General features: G+C 46.5%; 1 protein-coding gene across 2 annotated transcripts in view; it reads left to right on the forward strand.

The window, feature by feature from the left end:
* LOC116971387 (solute carrier family 22 member 5-like) overlaps window positions 1–25,727 on the forward strand; it is a 36,639-nt gene that overhangs the window by 6,682 nt on the left and 4,230 nt on the right. For both annotated transcript variants that reach the window (XM_033018524.1, XM_033018526.1), the window contains exons 2-9: window positions 2,622–2,725; window positions 7,170–7,324; window positions 8,926–9,097; window positions 10,437–10,572; window positions 13,411–13,496; window positions 15,767–15,981; window positions 19,319–19,501; window positions 23,358–23,493. In XM_033018524.1, the coding sequence (XP_032874415.1) occupies window positions 2,622–2,725; window positions 7,170–7,324; window positions 8,926–9,097; window positions 10,437–10,572; window positions 13,411–13,496; window positions 15,767–15,981; window positions 19,319–19,501; window positions 23,358–23,493 (1,187 nt within the window). The remainder of the gene's footprint in view (window positions 1–2,621; window positions 2,726–7,169; window positions 7,325–8,925; window positions 9,098–10,436; window positions 10,573–13,410; window positions 13,497–15,766; window positions 15,982–19,318; window positions 19,502–23,357; window positions 23,494–25,727) is intronic.

Raw genomic sequence — 25,727 nt, forward strand, 5'->3', positions numbered from 1 at the left:
AAAGAAACGTCCTTTTATTCTGAGGTTATGGCCTTTGGTTCCAGATTCTACCACTAATGGAAACATCCTCTCCACATTTACTCTATCCCAGCCTTTTATTATTTGATGTGGCAGAGGCGAAGAGGGTCCTGACATGAAACGTCACCTATCCATGTTCTCCAGAGATGCTGCCTGACCCGCTGAGTTACTCCAGCACTCTGTGAAACGTCACCTATCCATGTTCTCCAGAGATGCTGCCTGACCCGCTGATTTACTCCAGCACTTTGTGTGTACAGTGCACTCAGAAAGTATTCAGACCCCTTCACTTTTTCCACATTTTTGTTATGTTACAGCCTTATTCTAAAATGGATTAAATTTTTTTTTTTTTTTTTACCTTCAATCTACGCACAATACCCCAAAATAAAAAAGCGAAAACAGGTGTTTAGAAAATTTCGCAAAGTAATTAAAAAGAAATAACTGAAATATCACATTTACATAAGTATTCAGACCCTTTACTCAGTACTTTGTTGAGGCACCTTTGGCAGCAATTACAGCCTCAAGTCTTCTTGGGTATGACACTACAAGCTTGGCACACCTGTATTTGGGTAATTTCTCCCATTCTTCTCTGTAGATCCTCTCAAGCTCTGTCAGGTTGGATGGGGAGCGTCGATGCACAGCTATTTTCAGGTCCCTCCAGAGATGTTCGATCGGGTTCAAGTCTGGGCTCTGGCTTGGCCACCCAAGGACATTCACAGACTTGTCACAAAGCCACTCCTGCGTTGTCTTGGCTGTGTGCTTTGGGTCGTTGCCCTGTTGGAAGGTGAACCCCCGCCCCAGTCTGAGGTCCAGAACGCTCTGGAGCAGGTTTTCATCAAGGATCTCTCTGTATCAGTCTGAAGAAGGGTTTCGGCCCGAAACGTCGCCTATTTCCTTCGCTCCATAGATGCTGCTGCACCCGCTGAGTTTCTCCAGCATTTTTGTGTACCTTCTCTCTGTACTTTGCTCTGTTCATCTATCCCTCGATCCTGACTAGTCTCCCAGTTCCTGCCGCTGAAAAACATCCCCACAGCATGATGCTGCCACCACCATGCTTCACCGAAGGTATGGTATTGGCCAGGTGATGAGCGGTGTCGGGTTTCCTCCAGACGTGACACTTGGCATTCAGGCCAAAGAGTTCAATCTTGGTTTCATCAGACCAGAGCACCAGAGAAAACAGCCCTTTTGGCAAATTGCAAGCGGGCTGTCATGTGCCTTTTACTGAGGAGTGGCTTCCGTCTGGCCACTCTACCATAAAGGCCTGATTGGTGGGGTGCCACAGATATTGTTGTCTTTCTGGAAGGTTCTCCCATCGCCACAAAGGAACTCTGGAGCTCTGTCAGAGTGATCATCAGGTTCTTGGTCACCTCCCTGACCAAGGCCCTCTCCCCCAATTGCTCAGTTTGGCTGGGCAGAAGAGTCCTGGTGGTTCCTAAGTTCTTCCATTTAAGAATGACGGAGGCCACTGTGCTCTTCAGGACCTGCAATGCTGCAGAAATTGTTTTATACCCTTCCCCAGATCTGTGTTTCGACACAATCTAGTCTCGGAGGTCTACGGACAATTCCTTCATCTTCATGGCTTGGTGTTTGCTCTGACATACACTGTCAACTGTGGGACCTTATATAGACAGGTGAGTGCCTTTCCAAATCATGTACAATCAATTTAATTTACCACTGGTGGACTCCAATCAAGTTGTAGAAACATCTCAAGGATAATCAATGGAAACAGGATGAACCTAAGCTCAATTTTGAGTGTCATAGCAAAGACTCTGAATATTTATGTAAATGTGATATTTCAGTTATTTATGTTTAATTACTTTGCAAAAATCTCTAAACACCTGTTTTCGCTTCTTTATTCTGGGGTATTGTGTGTGGATTGATGATGATAAAAAAAGAATTTAATCCATTTAAAAATAAGGCTGTAACATAACAAAATGTGGAAAAGGTGAAGGGGTCTAAATACTTTCTGAATGCACTTTATCTTTGGTATAAACCAGCATCTGCAAGTAGAGGTTTAGTTTTTAGTTTAGTTTAGAGATACAGCGTGGAAACAGGCCCTTCTGCCCACCGAGTCCGTGCCGACCATTGATCCCCACACACTAGGACTATCCTACACACACTAGGGACAATTTACAACTATACCAAAGCCAATTAAACACAAACCTGCACGTCTTTGGAGTGTGCGAGGAAACCGGAGCGCTCGGTGAAAACCCACGCAGGTCACCGGGAGAACGTACAAACTCCGTATGGACAGACACCATAGTCAGGATTGAACCCGGGTCTCTGGCGCCGTGTCGCCATTACTATTAGATTTACTCTTAGCAAATCACTGTTGCAAAAGATGTAAGTGAATATTTAAAGGTTTTCTTCAAGATCAAGAGTTCAAGGGAGTTTATTGTCATGTGCCCCTGGTAGGACAATGAAATTCTTGCTTTGCTTCAGCACACAGAACATAGTAGGCATTTACTACAAAACAGATCAGTGTGTCCATATACCGTAATATAAATTGCTAAGAGTAAATCTAATTTAAGAGAGTATTTTAAGAGAGTTAATAGCCACGTATAGGTGGTAATCTCTGTGCCTTTATCTCTCCTCCATCACTGCAGTGGGATCTGGTTTGTGACCAGAAATGGAAAGGACCATTTACCACATCGGTATTTTTCCTGGGGGTGCTGTTTGGTTCAGCAATCTCGGGACAACTCTCCGACAGGTAACAGACTGCTATAAGCAAGAGCACGGTAACATCCATCTTGTATTTGTCAATGGTTCATTCTTTGTTCCCTGACCTTTTCGGCCTCCTTTTCGAAGTGATGATTCCGGATTTTATTTTTGAGACACAAGGTACGGCAAGGGCTGGAATAAGGGAGTCAACTTTAGCATTGTGAGCCGTTATGGGCCCCATATGGGCTCTGCAGAAGGACTTGGACAGGTTGGGAGAGTGGGCAGAGAAGTGGCAGATGGAATATAGTGGAGCAAAGTTTGGAATCAGGCATTTTGGTCATAGGAATAAATTTCTAAATGGGGAGAGAATCCAGAAATCGGTGCAAAGGGACTTGGGAGCGCTGGTGCAGGATTCCCAAAATGTTAATCTGCAAGTCGAATCAGTAGTAAAGAAAGCAAACTCAATGCTAGCATTTATTTCAAGAGAGCTTGTATTCAAGAAACAGGGATGTAATGCTGAGGCTCTATAAGGCGCTGGTAATATTGTGAGCAGTTTTGGGCCTCATATCTATGGAAGGATGTGCTGGCTCTGGAGAAGGTCCAGAGGAGGTTTACAAGAATGATCCCAGGAATGAGTGGGTTAATCTATGAGGATCGTTTGTCGGCACTGGGCCTGTACTCGCTGGAGTTTAGAAGAATGAGGGGGGACCTCATTGAAACACACAGAATAGTGAAAGGCCTGGCTAGAGTGGATGTGGAGGGGATGTTTCCACTAGTGGGAGAGTCCAGGACTAGAGGGCACAGCCTCAGAATTAAAGGACGTAACTTTAGAAAGGTAATGAGGAGGAATTTCTTCAGTCAGAGGGTGGTGAATCTGTGGAATTCATTGCCACAGAAGGCTGTAGAGGCCAAGTCAATGGGTATTTTTATTGAATTGAATTGAATACCTTTATTGTCATTCAGACCTTACGGTCTGAACGAAATTTCGTGCCTGCAGTCATACATACAATAAAAAACACCAATAAACACAAATTAACATCCACCACAGTGTATCCTCCAAGCACCTCCTCACTGTGGTGGAGGCAAAAATCTTAGGGTTACTGTCTCTTCCCTCCTCTTCTCCCTCTGCGCTGAGGCGATTCCCCACCGGGCGATGGCACAAACAGTCCCGCGGCTCACCGAACCCCTGCGAACGGGCCGGTTCAAACACCGCGGCCCGTTAAGACAGAGATCGACAGATTCTTGATTAGTACAGGTGTCAGGGGTTAAGGGGAGAAGGCAGGAGAATGGGATTAGGAGGGAATGATAGATTCGCCATGATTCAATAGCGGAGTAGACTTGATGGGCCAAATACTGCTCCTGGAACTTATGGTCTTATGTACTTATGAAACGAAGAATGTAGAAACAAGGAACTACAGATGCTTGTTAACAAAAATAAGGACACAGAGTGCTGGAGTAACTCAGAGGGTTTATGCATTTTCTAACCATATTTAACCCTAGCTGTGGCTTCTGAGCAAGATCCAAATGCCTAGCGTAAGCATGCTTAATTTACATTTAATATTAATTTTATTTAAGTATCTAAGTATTGGTGCTTTAGACACATGGGAGGGATGTAATTAGTGGGTCAGAGGTGTATTAGTTTAGTTTAATTTAGTACAGTATAGTTTAGTGATACAGCGAGGAAACGGGCCCTTCGGCTCACCGAGTCCGTGCCGACCAGCGATCCCCGCACACTAACACTATCCTACACACATTTACAATTTTACAAAAGCCAATTAACCTACAAACCCGAGTGTGGGAGGAAACCGGGGGTCCGGAGAAAACCCAAGCAAGTCACGGGGAGAACGTATAAGCTCCTTGTATTACAAACACATTGTACGCATTTGTATGGAACGACTCGTACAAGCATTGTGTCATATTATTATTACTACGTGACCTCCGAGGCTCGGCAAAATAGATAATCCGTCAAGGCTATGGAACTAGCGGTGCGGAAACATCAATGATGGACTGGTGATGGGTGGCACGGTGGCGCAGCGGTAGAGTTGCTGCCTCGCAGTGCCCCGGTTCAATCCTGACTACGGGTGCTGTCTGTACAGTTTGTAAGTTCTCCCCGTGACCTGTGTCGGTTTTCTCCGGGATCTCCGTTTCCCTCCCACACTCAGAAGATGTGCAGGTTTGTGGACTAATTGTAGCAGTGTTACAAAAATTTGAGATTTTAAAAATCAAGTCTGCAATTTATCCCATCAGATAAAGCATAAAAAGAAGTTTAATTTGACACCTAATTCACTTTCATATCTCAAGTATTTAAAAAGTTATGGCCATTTTCATACTCGGAAATTAGCATCTTGTTCCCTATTGATTTTCTATGGACATAACAAAAAAGCTGTGATCGTGGACAGTCAAAAGCCCATAACCTTCTTAAAAATTAAGAGAACTGAATGAAATTTTCAGTTATCATAGATTGAAGCATTCTGAAACAAATATAAAATAATCTTACTTGGATGACCTGAAATTAAAGCATATAATTAGTTAGTTACCCAATTGTAGCTAATTTCAAACTTCAATTACTAGATCTAAACATCTATCCATTTCTTAATAAATGATTAACATTTTTAAATAGCCTAAGTGTCCAAATAATATTCACAAATAATTCACAATAAAACATGATTTTTAAATCTCATTTACATTAATTTATAGGCCAAATGGAAGGAATTTAGTGTTCAATTGCTGTAAATTAAAGTCCATTTAAATCAGCTTTCTAGTGGGATCCTGTGAACGCGCTGGTTTAGAACGTTCACATTGCGGTAGATTTGTACCCTCAAATGCCCAGAAAAATACTGCGGGATATAATGGGGCCCAAATTAGCTACTCGCAACATTAAACTTTGTATAAAGGGATCTTAAGAAGCCCTTTTTAATGTAAAAATAAGCAGCCTACTTCCGTTTTCCCCTGTATGAGATCCGGCCGGTTGCCGGCGGTCGCGGGTTTAGAGGTTAATTTTTAAACTACTATAACAATTAGATAAAGCCCTTAAAAGTAATAATAGCTAAAGCGACGGAATCTTCCAGCGATTTTTCGTTAATAATGAACTAGGCTGAACATCCTCGATTTGAACAGCCTAGGGAAAATCGCGTTTTAAACCCGCCCCTCTCTAAAAGGCGCCAAAATCGCGCACACGGGCTGGGAGAGATTTTCAGCGACGCTTCAGGTTGGCTTTGCAACATACCTACTAATTGGTAAAATTATAAATTGTACCAAGTGTGCGTGTGGGGGGGTGGGGTGCTAGTGCGCGGGGGTCGCTGGTCAGCCCGGCTCGGTGGGCCGAAGGGCCTGTTTCCGTGCCGTATCTCGAAACTCAACTGAACAAAACTAAAAACTAAACCTGTTCCACCATTATGTTCTCCTCTCAGCCTCCGATGTGGTGGAGAAAACATTTAAGTCCAAACTCCCCTGAGAGCTTAAAGAAATACACAAATTGCTGAAGTAACTCAGCCTGATGAAGTGTCCTGACCCAAAACATCACCCGTGTTCTCCAGAGATGATGCCCGACCCGCTGAGTCACACTCTTTGTGTCTTTTTTTATAAACCAGCATCTGCAGTTCCTTTTGTCCCTCTCCATATAGCCAATAATCCAGGCATCATTCTGGTAAACCTCTTCTGCACCCTCTCCAAAGCCCCCACTCCCTTCCTGCAATGGGGCGACCAAAACCTTTATGAGATAGAAAGATAGACAATAGGTGCAGGAGTAGGCCACTCGGCCCTTCGAGCTAGCACCGCCATTCAATGTGATCGTGGCTGATCATCCATAATCAGCACCCTGATCCTGCATTCTCCCCATATCCTTTGATTCCGTTGGCCCTAAGAGCCAAATCTAACTCTCTCTTGAAAACATCGTGAATTGGCCTCCAGTGCCTTCTGTGGCGGGGAATTCCACAGATTCACAACTCTTTGGGTGAAAAAGATTTTCCTCGTCTCAGTCCTAAAAGGCCTCCCCTTAAGGGCCTGTCCCACTTTCACGACCTAATTCACGACCTCTGCCGAGTTTGACCTTGACCCGTACTCGCAGCATGGTCGTCAAGGGGCCGTAGGAGGTCGTCACAAGGTCGTATTAGGTCGTAGGTAGGTCATATCGTAGGTAGGTCGTATCAGGCCATCGTAGGTACTCGTGGCATTAATTAGGTCGGGATGTTTTTTCTAGCCTGATGAAAAATGTCCACGAGTAAAAAAGGTCGTGAATTAGGTCGTGAAAGTGGGACAGGCCCTTAATTCTTAAAACTTTGCTGGTTTTACCTAGCACAATGTTATTCCCTCCATCATGTATCTGTACACTGTGGATGGCTCGATTGTAATCATGTATTGTCTTTCCACTGACTGGTTAGCATGCAACAAAAGCTTTTCACTGTACCTCGGTACACGCGACAGTAAACTAAACTGAAATTGAATCTGGAGCATTTGTTCATGTTTGAAGTGAAATGTATCTTTGTTCTTCAAAGGTATGGACGAAAAGTAGTTCTATTTGGAGCCATAGCCCTGAGGACCATCGCAAGCCTTCTCCAGCTGGCTTCTCAGAGCTGGGAAATGTTCTGCGTTCTGTATTTTTTTGTTGGCATGGGTGAAATCTCAAGTTATATCGCAGCCTTTGTACTAGGTAAGAACATTTTATTTTTCACCGTCTTCCCAGCTTGCCCTGTGAAGTGATTGTTCACGAGTTTGGTTCACGAGATTGATCCCTGGGATGGCTAGATGCAGGAAAAATGTTCTCAATGTTGGGCGAGTCCAGAATCAGGGGCCACAGTCTTTGAATAAAGGGGAGGCCATTTAAGACTGAGGTGAGAAAAAACGTTTTCACCCAGAGAGTTGTGAATTTGTGGAATTCCCTGCCACAGAGGGCAGTGGAGGCCAAATCACTGGATGGATTTACCAAAGGATGGAGGGTCACCAAAGACGCAGAGTAGTTTAGGACTGCTCTCTGGTTGTGATAGGTTGCCTGACAACAGCTGGGAAGAAACTGTCCCTGAATCTGGAGGTGTGCGTTTTCACACTTCTGTACATCTTGCCTGATGGGAGAGGGGAGAAGAGGGAGTGGCCAGGGTGCGACTGGTCCTTGATGATGCTGCTGGCCTTGCCGAGGCAGCGTGAGGTGTAGATGGAGTCAATGGAAGGGAGGTTGGTTTGTGTGATGGGCGACTACAGGCGAACTGCTGCAAAATTTTCAACATGTTGAAAAATGTTCGGCAACAGTGGCGACAAATTTGCTGTCGTAGGTGAATTCCAATAAAACTAGTCCCTGGCAGTCGCCTAAAGAGTTGCCTAAGTGACACAGGCCCATTATTCTACTCCTATTCCTTATGACATTATGATATCGACTCCCAGCAAATTGAAGTTTTCAACCATCTCTACTTCGGCGCCATCAATGCAGACTGGGGCAGGTGAACCACTTCACTTCCTGAAGCCCATCACTGTCTCCTTTGTCTTGCTGACATTGAGAGAAAGGTTGTTGTCTCGGCACCAGGACACGAGGTTCTCCATCTCCTTCCTGTACTCCGTCTCAGCATTATTTGATATCCGGCCCACAATGGCGGCGTCTTCTGCAAATTTGTAAATGGAATTAGATTTGTACCCTGGCAGGTTCAAGATTCAAGAGAGTTCAAGATTCAAGAGAGTTTATTGTCATGTGTCCCAGATAGGTCAATGAAATTCTTGCTTTGCTTCAGCACAACAGAACATAGTAGGCATGAATACAGATCAGTGTGTCCATATACCATTATATAAATATATACACGCATGAATAAATAAACTGATAAAGTGCAAATAAACAGATAATGGGCTATTAATGTTCAGAGTTTTGTCCGAGCCAGGTTTAATAGCCTGATGGCTGTGGGGAAGTAGCTATTCCTGAACCTGGTCGTTGCAGTCTTCAGGCTCCTGTACCTTCTACCTGAAGGTAGCAGGGAGATGAGTGTGTGGCCAGGATGGTGTGGGCCGTTGATGATACTGACAGCCTTTTTGAGGCAGCGACTGCGATAGATCCCCTCGATGGAAGGGAGGTCAGAGACGATGATGGACTGGGAAGTGTTTACTACATTTTGTAGTCTTTTAGGGAAGAAGCTGATCCTGAACCTGGACGTTACAGTGTTCAGGCTCCTGTACCTTCTTCTTGATGGCAGGGGTGGCCAGGGTGGTGCTGTGGGTCGCCGATGATGCTGGCTGCTATTTTGCCTTCAATGATAGATTTTTCTTTTGCCACAGGGATTGAAATCCTCAGCAATTCGGAGAGGGTTGCCTTCTCCACGCTGGGTATCTGTATGTTCTATGCCTTTGGCTACATTCTCCTGCCGATTCTTGCCTACTACATCCGAGATTGGAAGATGCTACTTCTAACGTTGACCATGCCGGAGTTTCTCTACATCCCTCTCTGGTGGTAAGTGAATTTATTCATCACGCATTAGATTTGGCGATATGGATGGAGAAGGCAGGAACGGGGTACTGATAGTGGATGATCAGCCATGATCACATTGAATGGCGGTGCTGGCTCGAAGGGCCGAGTGGCCTACCCTTGCGCCTATTGTCTACTGTCTATTTAGATCATAACATCATTAGGCCATAAGTGCTAGCAGCAGTTAGGCCATTAGGCCCATCGTCTACTCCACCATTCAATCATGGCCGATCTATCTCTCCCTCCTAACCCCATTCTCCTGCCTTCTCCCCTGACACCCGCGCTAATCGACAAACTGCCGACCTCCGCCCAAAAAATATCCACTGACTTGGCCTCCAAGCCGTCTGTAGCAATGAATGCCACAGATTCACCACCCTCTGACTAAAGAAATTCCTCCTCACCTTCTTCCTAAAGGAACTTCCTTTAATTCTGAGGCTGTGCCCTCTGGTCCCAGACTCTCCCTCTAGTGGGAACATCCTCTCCACATCCATTCTATCCAGGCCTTTTACTATTCACTAAGTTTCAATGAGGCTCCCCCCTCATCTTTCTAAACTCAAGCGAGTAGAGGCCCAGTGCCGTCACAAGTAAGAGAGTCTAGGACCAGAGGTCACAGCCTCAGAATTAAAGGATGTTCCTTCAGGAAGGAAATATTGGGATATGGGGAGAAGGCAGGAACGGGGTACTGATTGGGGATGATCACATTGAATGGCGGTGCTGGCCTGAAGGGCCGAATGGCCTACTCCTGCACATTGTCTATTATCTATTGTCAAATGTTCATCATAGGCTAACCCTCTCATTCCTGGAATCAATCTTATATACCTCCTCTGGACCATCTCCAGAGCCAACACTTCCTCAGATACAGTGACTTGTCCACCGCAGATTTTCCGGCACCTGGTGGTCTGGCACTTCCTTTAATCCATGTAAAATTACGAGAGCTCACTTGCAAATCTCCCCTCGAGCTCCCCCCGATGTCAAGAGTTATGGGGAGAAGGCAGGAGAATGGCAGAGTAGACTTGATGGGCCGAATGGCCTAATAATACTCCTACAACGTATGAACTTGTGAGGATCCTCTTACCTTTTCCCCCGGTCACCCATTCTTTCTCTCCAGAGATGCTGCCCGACCCGCTGAGTTACTCCAGCACTCTGTGAAACGTCACATATCCATGTTCTCCAGAGATGCTGCCTGACCCGCTGAGTTACTCCAGCACTCTGTGAAGCGTCACCTATCCATGTTCTCCACAGATGCTGCCTGACCCGCTGAGTTACTCCAGCACTTTGTGTCATTCCTTTCCTGAACTCAGAGGTGATTTTGATTGAATTGTAGGTGTATTCCCGAATCACCGAGATGGTTGCTCACTCAGGGTCGAAAGGAAGAGGCTGAGGCGATATTGAAATATGCTGCCAGGAAAAACGGAGTCTCGCATGTCGGACCAATATTTAGCACCATTCACGGTGACATGGTAACTGAGCACTTTTTATTATCTGTTATAGAGTCATAGAGTGACACAGCGTGGAAACAGGCCCTTCAGTCCAACTCGCCCACACCGACCAACATGTTCCAGCTACACTTGTCCCACCTGCCTGCGCTTGGCCCATACCCCTCCAAACCTGTCCTATCCATGTACTTGTCTAACTGTTTCTTAAACGATGCGATAGTATTCTTATACTAGATATGTCCACCAATGTGAAGAACCGGCAGAGAACAGAGGAAAAGACTACAAAAAGTAGTAAACACTGCCCGGTCCATCATCAGCTCTGACCTTCCTTCCATCGAGGGGATTTATCGCAGTCGCTGCCTCAAAAAGGCTGGCAGTATCATCAAAGACCCACACCATCCTGGCCACACACTCATCTCCCTGCTACCTTCAGGTAGTAGGTACAGGAGCCTGAAGACTGCAACAACCAGGTTCAGGAATAGCTACTTCCCCACAGCCATCAGGCTATTAAACTTGGCTCGGACAAAACTCTGATTATTAATAACCCATTATCTGTTATTTGCACTTTATCAGTTTATTTATTCATGTGTGTATATATTTATATAATGGTATATGGACACACTTATCTGTTTTGTAGTAAATGCCTACTATATTCTGTTGTGCTGAAGCAAAGCAAGAATTTCATTGTCCTATCAGGGACACATGACAATAAACTCACTTGAACTTGAACAGTACAGCACAGGAACAGGCCCGGCCCACAATGTCTGTGCCAAACATGATGCCAAGAACATAGACTCATAGAGTGATACAGTGTGGAAACAAGCCCTTCAGCCCAAAGTGCCCACACTGACCAACATGTCCCAGCTACACTAGTCCCAGCTGCGTGCGCTTGGCCCATATCCCCTTAAACCTTTTCCTGTCCATGTACCCGTCTAAATGTCATTGAACACTATTCTGGCATACGTACAAAAAACCTGAGGTGATAGCAAATATGGTAAAGTAATAACACATTGGATTTACGAGGATGTTGCCAGGACTCGAGGGTCTGAGTATAAGGAGAGGTTGAGTAGGCTGGGTCTCTATTCCTTGGAGCGCAGGAGGATGAGGGGTGAGCTTATAGAGGTGTACAAAATCATGAGCGGAATAGATCGGGTAGGCGCACAGAGTCTCTTGCCCAGAGGGAATCGAGGACCAGAGGACATATGTTTAAGGTGAGTGGGGAAAGATTTAATAGGGACCTGAAGGGCAACCTTTTGTACAGAGGGTGGTGGGTGTATGGAACGAGCTGCCAGAGGAGGTAGTTGAGGCTGGGACTATCCCAACATTTAAGAAACAGTGAAGGGCCTGTCCCACTTTCACGACCTAATTCACCACCTTTTTTACTCGTGAACATTTTTCATCAGGCTAGAAAAAACGCCCTGATCTACTTGATGCCACAAGTACCTACGACTAGCATCATGACCTACCTACGGCCTCCTGACAACCATGCTGCGAGTATGAGTCAAGGGCAAACTCGGCAGAGGTCGTGGAAGTAGGACAGGCCGTTTAGACAGGTACATGGGCAGGACAGGTTTAGTTAGGCTGATGGGAGGTTGTGTTGCAGCTGTACAAGGCTTTGGTGGGGCTGCATTTAGACTATTGTGTTCCGTTCTGGGCACCGTGTTACAGGAATAGATATTGTCAAGCTGGAAAGGGTACAGAGAAGATTTACGAGGATGTTACCAGGGCTGGAGGGTGCGAGCTACGGGGAGAGGTTGAGCGGGCTGGGACTCCATTCCTTGGAGAGCAGGAGGAGGATGGGGAGGGGGGGGGGTTCACCAACGTCTTGTACAAGGGCACCATAACTGTTTTAGAACGTCTGATCTGTTTGGATCAGTTGATAAACAACTTGGTTAAAGTAACAATAGTAAACCTGAACATAACGGTAAAGAACATTTTGGTTGTTGACCAAATGTAGATTCCTGGATGACAGGACCATTAGAATATAGACCGATACAGCACAGGGACAGGCCCTTCAGCCACAACTTCAAGAGTCAAGAGTCAAGGGTGTTTATTGTCATGTGTCCCTTATAGGACAATGAAATTCTTGCTTGCTGCAGCACAACAGAATATGTAAACATAATACAGAACAGGAGATAAAAAGTGTTTTAAACGCTACTATCGTACCTGCCTCCACCACCACCCCTGGTAGCGTGTCCCAGGCCCCCACCACCATCTATATTTAAAAGAAAACTTGCCCTGCACGTTATATGAATATAATGCATACAAGCATAAGGGGGCGCCACTGAGCAGCGGGAGAATTGTTGCTTTCGATCATGGCTGATCATCCAAAATCAGTTCCCAATTCCAGATTTTTCCTCACATCTCTTGATTCCCTTAGCTACAAATCGAACTCTCTCTTGAAACAGCTTAGCATAGCTTCAATCTTAACTACGGGTGCTGTTTGCACGTTCTCCCCGTGACCGCGTGGGTTTTCTCTGGGTGCTCCGGTTTCCTCCCACACTCCAAACACGTGCGTGTTTGTAGGTTAATTGGCTTCTGTAGTGGGTGTAGGATAGAGCTAGTGTGAACGGGGTGATCGCTGGTCGCTCTTTCAAGAGAGGGTTTGATTTGTAGCTCTTGAGGGCTAAGGGAATCAGGAGATATGGGGGGAAAAGCCGGAACGGGATACTGATTTTTGATGATCAGCCATGATCACATTGAATGGCGGTGCTGGCTCGAAGGGCCGAATGGCCTACTCCTGCACCTATTTTTTATGTTGCTAGTGTACAGGGATTGCAGTTCAGTGCGGATTCGGTGGGCCAAAGGGCCTTCTCCGTGCTGTATCTCTAAACTAAACTAAGCAATACATTTTCTCTACAGGACTCAAGTAAACATTCACAAAGTTATTTGGATTTGATTGCTACGTCCAACATCAGGAATGTCACGATCATTTTGTTATGGATGTGGTGAGTGCAGCCTTCAATGGTTCAACTGTTCAATGGTACCTTATGTGTCACACGTACCAAGGTACAGTAAAATTAATTGTTGTACACAGTTCAATACAAGTATCACTGTACATAAGCACGTAGATACATCTCAGATACAGTACTGGTGTACAGCAGTAGTACACTGAGACAGTATACAGAGTCATCATCAGTTTGGGGCCATTTTCAAGTCCCATTTGTTGTAAGTGCAGGGATCTTGACCTGACCATGAAGGTCCGTTGTCCTGGCGACGTTGCAGGGTCGGCCTGGACAAGCGTAGCCGTGGTGTCCATCAGAACGTGGCCATGGCCAGAGTGAGTCCCACCACAAATTGGAGGAGCAGCACCTCCTATTTCGCTTGAGTAGTTTACACCCCTGCGTGTATGAACTTTGACTTCTCCAATGTCAGGTAAGGGCCTGTCCCACTTTGGCGTCATTTGCGCGTCGTTTATGCAACATCATTTACCCGTCACGACGCACGACGCGGGCATGGAGTGCATTACACGCGCATGGAGTGCATTACGTGCGCATGGCGCATAGTGAGGCATAGGCAGTGACGCGTGGTAGCTCGCGGCGCCCCAGTATTTTGGGATTCTCAAAATCCTCGCGGACCACCTGCGTGACGCGCAAATGATGCCCGAGTGGGACAGGCCCTGTAGTCCTTGCTTTCTCCCTCTTTCCCCGCCTCCGCCTCTTCCTTTCTTCTTTCTGCCTCCCCCCCCCCCCCACCCCCACATCAGTCTAAAGAAGGGTCTCGACCCGAAACATCACCTATTCCTTCGCTCCATAGATGCTGCCTCACCCGCTGAGTTTCTCCAGCATTTTTGTCTAAGAACGTATTCTTCAAACTATTATAACCTGAAGTAACAGTAAACTTACCATTAGACTCAAGACACAGATGCTGCTTTACCAAAAAGGGTACACAGAGCTGGAGTAACTCAATGGGTCGAGCACCATCTCTGCAGAATGTGGAGCCCCGGAGTCATAGAGTGATACAATGTGGAAACAGGCCCTTCGGCCCAACTTGCCCACACCGGCCAACATGTCCCATCTACGCTAGTCCCACCTGCCTGTGCTTGGCCCATATCCCTCCAAACATGTCCTATCCATGTACCTGTTTAAATGTTTTTTAAACGTTGTGATAATCCCTGCCTCAACTACCTCCTCCGGCAGCTCGTTCCATACACCCACCACCCTTTGTGTGCAAAAGATACCCCTCAGATTCCTATTAAATCTTTCCCCGCTCACCTTAAAACCATGTCCTCTGGCTCTCGATTCCCCTACTCTTGGCAAGATACTCTCTGCATCTACCTGATCTATTCCTCTCATGATCTTGTTTACCTCCATAAGATCACTCATCCTCCTGCACTCCATGGAATAGAGACCCAGCCTGCTCAACCTCTCTCTATAAATCAGATCCTTCGAGTCCTGGCAACATTGTGGTAAATCTTCTCCGTACCCTCACCAGCATGAAAACACCTTTCCGATAACAGTCCCAGCCTGCTCAACCAATCTACCCGATCTACTCCTCTGATAGTTTTAGAAACATAGAAAATAGGTGCAGGAGTGGACCATTCGGCCCTTCGAGCCAGCACCGCCATTCAATATTATCATGGCTGATCATCCAAAATCAGTGCCCAGTTCCTACTTATCCCCATATCCCTTGATTCCATTAACCCTAAGAGCTCTAGTTAATTCTCTTTTAAAAACATCCAGTGAATTGGCCTCCACTGCCTTCTGTGGCAGAGAATTCCACAGATTCACAACTCTCTGGGTGAACACGTTTTTCCTCATCTCAGTCTTAAATGGCCTATCCCTGAATCTTAAACTGTAACCCTGAGGTTCTGGATTTTCCCCCAATATCGGGACCATTTTTCCTGCATCTAGCCTGTCCAATCCCTTAAGAATTTTATATATTTCTATAAGATCACCTCTCATCCTTCTAAATTCCAGTGAATACAAGCCCAGTCGATCCTTTCTTTCATCATATGTCAGTCCCGCCATCCCGGGAATTAACCTGGTGAATCTACGCTGTACTCCCTCAATAGCAAGAATGCCCTTCCTCAAATTAGGAGGCCAAAACTGCACACAATACTCCAGGTGCGGTCTCACCAGGGCCCTGCGCAACTGCAGTAGGACCTCTTTGCTCCTATACTCAACTCCTCTCCCAATGAAGGCCATTGGCTTTCTTCACTGCCTGCAGGACCTGCATGCTTACTTTCAGTGCTTGTGTCTCCTTTGTTGTCTCTCAGGCTGATCTGTACCATTGGTTATTATGGGCTGTCCCTCAACACTCCCAACCTACACGGTGACCCGTACATCAACTGCCTCATCTCCGCTGCCAGTGAAACCCTGGTGTACGTGATGGTCTGGAGGCTGATGCGCATCTCACCGCGGCGGATAGCGACGGCTGGCCCCTTGTTGTTCAGCGGCACCATGCTGCTGCTTATTCACTGGGTTCCTTCAAGTAAGAATCCCAATAATAACATTTTATTTCACAGAGGGGCAGCTCGGTGGCGCAGCGGTAGAGTTGCTGCCTCACCGCGCCAGAGACCCGGGTTCCATCCTGATTACGGGTGCTGTCTGTACTGGGTTTGTACGTTCTCCCCGTGACCTGTGTGGGTTTTCTCCGGGTGCTCCGGTTTCCTCCCACACTTCAAAGTCGTTCAGGAAGGAACTGCAGATGCTGGAAAATTGAAGGTAGACAAAAATACTGGGGAAACTCAGCGGGTGCGGCAGCATTTAAGGAGCGAAGGAAATGGGCAACGTTTCGGGGCGAAACCCTTCTTCAGACTGAGGTCAGTCTGAAGAAGGGTTACGGCCCGAAACAATATAGACAATATAGACAATAGACAATAGGTGCAGGGGTAGGCCATTCGGTCCTTCGAGCCAGCACCGCCATTCAATGTGATCATGAAACGTTGCCTATTTCCTGCCGCACCAACTGAGTTTCTCCAGCATTTTTGTCTACCTTCATAGTCGTTCAGGTTTGTAGGTTCAGCTTGGTGTAATTGTAAATTGTCCCCCCTGTGTGTAGGATGGTGTTAATGTGCGGGGTGATCGCTGGTCGGTTCGGACTCGGTGGGCCGAAGGGCCTGTTTCCGCGCTGCATTTCTAAACTACACTGAAGTAAATCAAACTAAACTGGATCATAAAACCATAAGACATCGAAGCAGAATTAGGCCATTAAGCCCATCGTCCACTCCACAGATACTGCAGACAAAAAATGCTGGAGTAACTCAGCTGGTCAGGCAGCATCTCTGGAGAACATGAATAGGTGACGTTTCACAGAGTGCTGGAGTAACTCAGCGGGTCAGGCAGCATCTCTGGAGAACATGGATAGGTGACGTTTCACAGAGTGCTGGAGTAACTCAGCGGGTCAGGCAGCATCTCTGGAGAACATGGATAGGTGACATTTCAGTCTGAGAATCAAGGGGAGAGGGGGACTAGAGGTATGAAAAGGTACAGAACAAACCGAAGCCGGCACCGATGTCCCACTGACTTACTGTAGCATTTTGTGTCTAACTTCGGCTTAAGACAGTTCTTCCGACACATTGAGTCTATTCCGCCATTTAATCATGGCTGATGTATCTTTCCCTCTCCATCCCATTCCCCTGCCATCTCCCCGCAACTTTTGATGCCCTTGCTAACCATCCTTGCAGTCTGGACATGGAGAGGAGCGGTGTAGAAGGGAACGGGACAAGGGGGAAGGTCTGTGTTTGTAAGTTTAGTTTACTGTCACGTGTACCGAGGTACAGTGAAAGCTTTTGTTGCGCGCTAAGCAGTCAGCAGAAAGACAACACGTGATTACAATCAAGCCGTCCACAGTGTACAGATATATGATAGAGGGAAATAACTTGAATAACGTTTAGTGCAAAATAAAACCCAGTAAAGGTAGTCCAAGGTTGACAAAAATGCTGGAGAAACTCAGCGGGTGAGGCAGCATCTATGCAGCGAAGGAAATAGGCATCGCCTATTTCCTTCGCTGCATAGATGCTGCCTCACCCGCTGAGTTTCTCCAGCATTTTTGTCTACCTTCAATTTTCCAGCATCTGCAGTTCCTTCTTAAACAAAAGATAGTCCGTGGATCTCCAATGAGTATTCCTCTAAATGTTATTCCTTTATCATGTCAATGGCTCGATTGTAATCATGTACTGTATTTCAGCTGACTGGTTAGCGCGCAACAAAAAGCTTTTCACTGTACCTCGGTACATGTGACAATAAACTAAACTGAAACTGAACTGAAACAGATAGCAGCTCAGGACCGCTCTCTAGTTGGTGGTAGGATGGTCCAGTTGCCTGATAACAGCTGGTAAGAAACTGTCCCTGAATCTGGAGGTGTGCGTTTTCACACTTCAATATATTTTGCCCGATGGGAGAGGGGAGAAGAGGGAATATAGAATAGAATAGAATAGAATGCCTTTTATTGTCATTCAAACAGCTTGGTTTGAACGAAATTTCATTCCTACAGTCTTAACAGGGAGGTTAATGAGGTAAAATTTTGTGTCCATACCACTGGTTTGTAAACTGGCCAAGCAGAAAATGAGGTGCTGTTCCTCCAGTTTGTGTATGGCCCCACTCTGGTTTATTTTATTGTCACGTGTACCGAGGTACAGTGAAAAGCTTTTTGTTGCATGCTAACCAGTCAGCGAAAAGACAATACATGATTACAATCGAAACGTCCACAGTGTACAGATACAGTATAAAGGAAATAATGTTTCGTGCAAGATAAAACCAGTAAAGTCCGATCAAGGAGTTTGGTTTCCATACCCCTGGGTAGTAAACCGTGATCTACTACCTCATTGGTGACCCTCGGACTATTCTTGATCGGACTTTGCTGGACTTTACCTTGCACTAAACGTTATTCCCATATCATGTATCTGTACACTGTGTACGGCTTGATTGTAATCATGTATTGTCTTTCCGCTGACTGGATAGCACGCTACAAGTCTGAAGATGGGTTTCGGCCCGAAACGTTGCCTATTTCCTTCGCTCCATAGATGCTGCTGCACCCGCTGAGTTTCTCCAGCATTTTTGTATAGCACGCTACAAATGCTTTTCACTGTACCTCAGTACATGTGACAAGAAACTGAACTAAATTATACTAAGCTAATGTTTAAGAAAGAACTGCAGATGCTGGACAAATCGAAGGTAGACAAAAATGCTGGAGAAACTCAGTGGATGAGGCAGCATCTATGGAGTGAAGGAAATAGTTGACCTTTTCGGGTCGAGACCCTACAAGTTACCTAAAATTGGAGAATTCAATAAACAGTGATTAGCAGGGCTCGTTGTTTCAACATGCCCAATATACACTTGTCCCACCTGCCTACCTTTGGCCCAGATCCCTCTAAACCTATCCACGCATCTGTCTGTAGACAAAAATGCTGGAGAAACTAAGCGGGTGAGGCAGCATCTGTGGAGCGAAGGAATAGGCGACGTTTTGGGTCCGAAACGTCGCCTATTCCTTTGCTCCATAGATGCTGCCTCACCTGCTGAGGAAGAGAAGAAGGGTCTCGACCCGAAACGTCGCCAATTCCTTCGCTCCATAGATGCTGCCTCACCCGCTGAGGAAGAGAAGAAGGGTCTCGACCCGAAACGTCGCCAATTCCTTCGCTCCATAGATGCTGCCTCACCCGCTGAGTATCTCCAGCATTTTTGTCTAAACTAAACTAATGAGGTGCTGTTCCTCCAGTTCGCGTGTGGCCTCACTCTGACAAGTGGACGAGGCCCAGGACAGAACGACAATGGTAGTAATTGGGTACGTTTTTGGTGCATGTTGACCGGTGAGTGTTTTTGTTCCTCAGCTCTTCAATTTGTGATTACCACGTTGGTGATGGTGGGAAAATCCGGTGCGACGGCGGCCTTCACCATAATCTACATCTACTCGCTGGAGTTGTACCCCACTGTAGTGAGGAACATGGGCGTCGGAGTCTGCTCCATGACCTCCAGAATCGGCACAATCATCTCGCCTTACTTTGCTTACATGGGTACGTCGGAGATTCAGACTTTATGTACATCTTGAAATTTTTACTGAGTCACAAAGTGATACACAGAGTGGAACCAGGCCCTTCGGCCCAACTTGCCCACACCGGCCAACAATGTCCCGGCTGCACTATTCCCACCTGCCTGCCTTTGTCCTACCCATGTACCTGTCCAACTGGGGTCGAGGAAAGAGCGTTGCGGTTGCGGCCCCCTGTTTTCACCAATCTTTCCTCCACCACGCACAAGAAGCGACAAGACAGACACCATTGTATGCAGATGCCGAGAAGATGCAGGAAGATTGTTCCCGATGTTGGGGAAGTCCAGAACAAGTGGTCACAGTTTAAGGAAGAGGGGGAAATCTTTTAGGACCGAGATGAGAAAAACTTTTTTCACACAGAGAGTGGTGAATCTCTGGAATTCTCTGCCACAGAAGGTAGTTGAGGCCAGTTCATTGGCTATATTTAAGAGGGAGTTAGATGTTGCCCTTGTGGCTAAAGGTATCAGGGGGTATGGAGAGAAGGCAGGTACAGGATACTGAGTTGGATGATCAGCCATGATCATATTGAATGGCGGTGCAGGCACGAAGGGCCGAATGGCCTACTCCTGCACCTATTGTCTATGTTTCTCTGTAAGTGCGTTCAGCTCTGGCTGAACAACTTCTAATCTTGTGATGTGGGCTCGACAAGAAGAAGATCTGTCTAACTGCTTCTTAAACGTTGAGATAATCCCAGCCTCAACTACCTCCTCTGGCAGCTCATTCCATACACCCACCACCCTTTGTGTGTGAAAAGGTTACCCCTCAGATTCCCCTTCACCTTGAACCTATGTCTTCTGGTCCTTGAATCCTACTACTCAGGGCAGGAGATTCCATGCATGTACCTGATCTATTCCTCTCTTGCTTTCATGCACTTAATATGTAGTTAAGAAACATGGTTATTTTAAGATGCTGCACCTGTCCCTATACCTCCTCCCTCGACCCTGTCCAGGGACCCCGACAATCCTTTCAGGTGAGGCAGAGGTTCACCTGCACCTCCTCCAACCTCATCTACTGTATCTGCTGTTCCAGGTGTCAACTTCTCTACATCGGCGAGACCAAGCGCAGGCTCAGCGATCGTTTCGCTGAACACATCCGCACAGTCCGTCTTAACCTACCTGTTCTCCCGGTTGGCAAACACTTTAATTCCCCTTCCCATTCCCAAACTGACCTTTCAGTCCTGGGCCTCCTCCATTGTCAGAGTGAGGCCCAGTACAAATTGGAGGAACAGCACCTCATATTTCACTTGGGCAGCTTACACCCCAGATGTATGAACATCGACTTCTCTAACTTCAAGTAACCCTTGCTTTCCCTCTCTCTCCATCCCTCCCCCACCCTAGTCATCGTGCTAGTTTAACTACTGTCCTGTTGAGTTCCGTAGTCTGTATAACTCGTTATCACCTCTCCCAAAGCCAACAATGGACCATTGTGGGCTCCACATTTCCACGAACATGGTTGCTTTTTGTAGATCTTCCATATCCCTCTCCTCCTTGAATATCCATTCATTTGTTCTAAGTACCATCTATATCTCTCATTCCCCTTGCCCCTAAGTCTGAAGAATTGTCCAGAGATGCTGTCAGTTATTAAAGATGGGATAGCAGAACATTTGGAAAGTGGTGAAATCATTGGACAAAGTCAGCATGGATTTATGAAAGGTAAATCATGTCTGACGAATCTTATAGAATTTTTCGAGGATGTAACTAGTAGAGGGGATAAGGGAGAACCAGTGGATGTGTTATATCTGGACTTTCAGAAGGCTTTCGACAATGTCACACATAAGAGATTAGTATACAAACTACGGCACATGGTATTGGGGGTTCAGTATTGATGTGGATAGAGAACTGGCTGGCAGACAGGAAGCAAAGAGTAGGAGTAAACTGGTCCATTTCAGAATGGCAGGCAGTGACTAGTGGGGTACCGCAAGGCTCAGTGCTGGGACCCCAGCTATTTACAATATATATTAATGATTTGGACGAGGGAATTGAATGCAACATCTCCAAGTTTGCGGATGACACGAAACTGGGGGGCAGTGTTAGCTGTGAGGAGGATGCTAGGAGGCTGCAAGGTGACTTGGATAGGCTGGGTGAGTGGGCAAATGCATGGCAGATGCAGTATACTGTGGATAAATGTAAGGTTATCCACTTTGGTGGCAAAAACAGGAAAGTAGACTATTATCTGAATGGTGGCCGATTAGGAAAAGAGGTGATGCAACGAGACCTGGGTGTCAAGGTACACCAGTCATTGAAAGTAGGCATGCAGGTGCAGCAGGCAGTGAAGAAAGCGAATGGTATGTTAGCATTCATAGCAAAAGGATTTGAGTATAGGAGCAGGGAGGTTCTACTGCAGTTGTACAGGGTCTTGGTGAGACCACACCTGGTGTATTGCGTACAGTTTTGGTCTCCTAATCTGAGGAAAGACATTCTTGCCATAGAGGGAGTACAGAGAAGGTTCACCAGACTGATTCCTGGGATGGCAGGTCTTTCATATGAAGTAAGACTGGATAGACTCGGCTTGTACACTCTAGAATTTAGAAGATTGAGGGGGGATCTTATAGGAACTTACAAAAATTCTTAAGAGGTTGGACAGGCTAGATGCAGGAAGATTGTTCCCGATGTTGGGGAAGTCCAGGACAAGGAGTCACAGTTTAAGGATAAAGGGGAAATCTTTTAGGACCGAGATGAGGAAAACATTTTTCACACAGAAAGTGGTGAATCTCTGGAATTCTCTGCCACAGAAGGTAGTTGAGGTCAGTTCATTGGCTATATTTAAGAGGGAGTTAGATGTGGCCCTTGTGGCTAAAGGGATCAGGGGGTATGGAGAGAAGGTAGGTACAGGATACTGAGTTGGATGATCAGCCATGATCATATTGAATGGCGGTGCAGGCTCGAAGGGCCGAATGGCCTACTCCTGCACCTATTTTCTATGTTTCTATGCTGTCTGACCCGCTGAGCTATTTACTCCAGCTATTTGTGTCTGTCTTCGCTGTTTTAGGTGTCAGGTCAACTTGGGAATTGGACTGTGAGGTCTTTCATTTTTTTTAGTTTAGTATAGAGATACAGCGTGGAAACTGGTCCTTCGGCCCACAGAGTCTGCGCCCTGACCCCGCGCCCTGACCCGAAATGTCACTTATCCACGTTCCCCAGAGATGCTGCCTGACCCGGCTGTGGAATACGGACTGGCTATAGACAATAGACAATAGGTGCAGGAGTAGGCCATTTGGCCCTTCGTGCCAGCACAGCCATGCAATGTGATCATGGCTGCCCATCCACAATCAGTACCCAGTTCCTGCCTTCTCCCCATATCCCCTGACTCCGCTATCTTTAAGAGCTCGATCTCTCTCTTGAAAGCATCCAAAGAACCAGCCTCCACCGCCCACTGAGGCAGAGAATTCCACACACTCACAAACCTCTGTGTGAAAATGTTTTTCATCATCTCCGTCCTAAATGGCTTACCCCTTATTCTTAAACTATGGCCCCTGGTTCTGGACTCCCCTAACATTGGGAACATGTTTCCTGCCTCTAGCGTGTCCAAACCTTTAATAATCTTATATGTTTCAATAAGATCGCCTCTCATCCTTCTAAATTCCAGTTTATAAAAGCCCAGCCGCTCCAATCTATCAACATATGACATACCCGCCATCCCGGGAATTAACCTTGTAAACCTACGCTGCACTCCCTCAATAGCAAGAATGTCCTTCCTCAAATTTGGAGACCAAAAACTGTTAGATTGTTTTAACTAGATCTGGTCTAAACTCAGTGATCTGAAGTAAGAATGTCATTGATCCACTGTCTGTACTGGTGAAGACACTGTCTCTTGCTGTTTTGCAGTTGAACACAGTGGCATTTTGGCCTTCATTGTGATGGGGAGTTTAATGGTAATGGCCGGATTGGTAAGCTTACTACTACCTGAAACCCACAACAAGCCTCTCCCGGAGACAATATTGCAGATGCAACCAATGTACTGGTGAGTACTCTCTATTCAAGAGAGAATTAGATCGAGCTCTTCGGGCTAATGGAATCAAGGAATATGGGGAGAAGGCAGGAATGGGATACTGATTGTGGTTGATCAGCCATGATCACATTGAATGGCGGTGCTGGCTCGAAGGGCCGAATGGCCAACTCCTGCACCTATTTTCTATGTTCTTATGTTTTTAACAGCGTGAGCAAGCCCAAACTACTTAAGCAAGCCATAGTAACCTCAACATTGTTATATCTTCATGACACATGTCATGTCCATCTTGTGAAGCATGTAAGATGAAGTGTGTACAGTCATAGAGTGAGATACTTATTTCACGAGGACTGGAATAAAACCAGGATTGTAATGCTGAGATCCTATAAGGCACTGGTCGACCCAGCGCTTGACAGCAGTGGGCCTGTACTCGCTGGAGTCTAGAAGGATGAGGGGAGACCTCATTGAAACTTACAGAATAGTGAAAGGCCTGGATAGAGTGGATGTGGAGAGGATGTGTCCACTAGTGGGTGAGTCTAGGACCAGAGGGCGCAGCCTCAGTATTAAAGGACGTACCTTTAGTTTAAGCTAGACAAAAATGCTGGAGAAACTCAGCTGGTGAGGCAGCATCTATGGTGTGAAGAAATAGGTGACGTTTCAGGTCGAGACCCTTCTTCAGACTGATGTGGGGGTGGGTGGGGGGGTGGGGCGTGAAGAAGAAAGGAAGAGGCGGAGTCAGTAGGCTGTGGGACGGGGAGGGGAAAGAAGGAGAAAGCAGGGACTACCTGAAATTGGAGAAGTCAATATTCATACCGCTGGGGTGGCAACTACCCAAGCAAAATATGAGGTGCTGCTCCTCCAATCTATGGTGGGACTCACTCTGGCCATGGAAGAGACCCAGGTAAGAAAATTTGGATACGGAATGGGAGGGGGAGTTGAAGTGCTGAGCCACCGAGAGATCAGGTTGTTGGGCGAAACGATCGCCAAGCCTGCGCTTGGTTTCACCGACGTAGTGCAGTTGACACCTAGAGCAGCGGATGCAATAGATGAGGTTGCAGGTGAACCTCAATTAGTTTCATTTAGAGATACAGTGCGGAAACAGGCCCTTCGGCCCACCGGGTCCGCGCCGACCAACGATCCCCGCTATCGTGGATCAACACTATCCTACACACACTAGGGATAATTTACATTTATACCAAGTCAATTGACCTACAAACCTGTACGTCTTTGGAGTGTGGGAGGAAACCGAAGCACCCAGAGAAAACCCACGCATGTCACGGGGAGAACGTACAAACTCCGTCCAGACAGCACCCGTAGTCAGGATGGAACCCGGGTCTCCGGCGCTGCATTCGCTGTAAGGCAGCAACTCTACCGCTGTGCCACCGTGTTAGACCGATGAGGAGGAATTTCTTTAGTCAGTGGGTGGCGAGTCTGTAGAATTCATCGCCACTGACGGCTGTGGAAGTTAATCAATGGATATTTTTAAGACAGAGATAGATAGATTCTTGATTAGTACGGGTGTCGGGGGTTGGCGGGAGAAGGCAGGAGAATGGGGTTGAGAGGGAAAGATAGATCAGCCATGATTGAATGGCGGAGTAGACTTGATGGGCCGAATGGCCTAATTCTGCTCCTATCACTTATGAACTGATGTGAACTTACGAGATACAGCATGGAAAAGAGCTTGGAGTAACTCAGCGGGTGAGGCAGCATCTCTGGAGAGAAGGAATGGGCGACGTTTCGGGTAGTGACCCTTCAACAGACTGCTCTGATTCTGGATGATCAGCCATGATCATATTGAATGGCGGTGCTGGCTCGAAGGGCCGAATGACCTACTCCTGCACTTATTTTCTATGTTACTATGTTTCTAAATCTTCAAATGTAATAATATTTCTGCACTGTGCTATGAAAGAAAATCTAAGTATTTAAGAAAGAACTGCAGATGCTGGAAAAATCGAAGTGAGACAAAAATGCTGGAGAAACTCAGCGGGTGAGGCAGCAGCTATGGAGCGAAGGAAATAGGTGATGTTTCGGGTCGAGAATAATAAAGAGCACAGAACACGATAGTCTTTAACACGGACATCCCCACACAGCGGAATCAAAGTTTCCCACTGAGGGAAGGCTACAAAGTTCAGTCATCCTCCTCTGTTGTTCACCCGTGGTCGGGGCCTCCCGAACCCCTCGCTGTCACCGCTACGGGCGGCCCGATGTTCAGGCCCTTTCGCCGGGATGATGGAACTCCGACGTCGGAA

The sequence above is a fragment of the Amblyraja radiata genome, chromosome 3, assembly GCF_010909765.2.
Source record: "Amblyraja radiata isolate CabotCenter1 chromosome 3, sAmbRad1.1.pri, whole genome shotgun sequence".
Lineage (NCBI taxonomy): Eukaryota > Metazoa > Chordata > Chondrichthyes > Rajiformes > Rajidae > Amblyraja > Amblyraja radiata.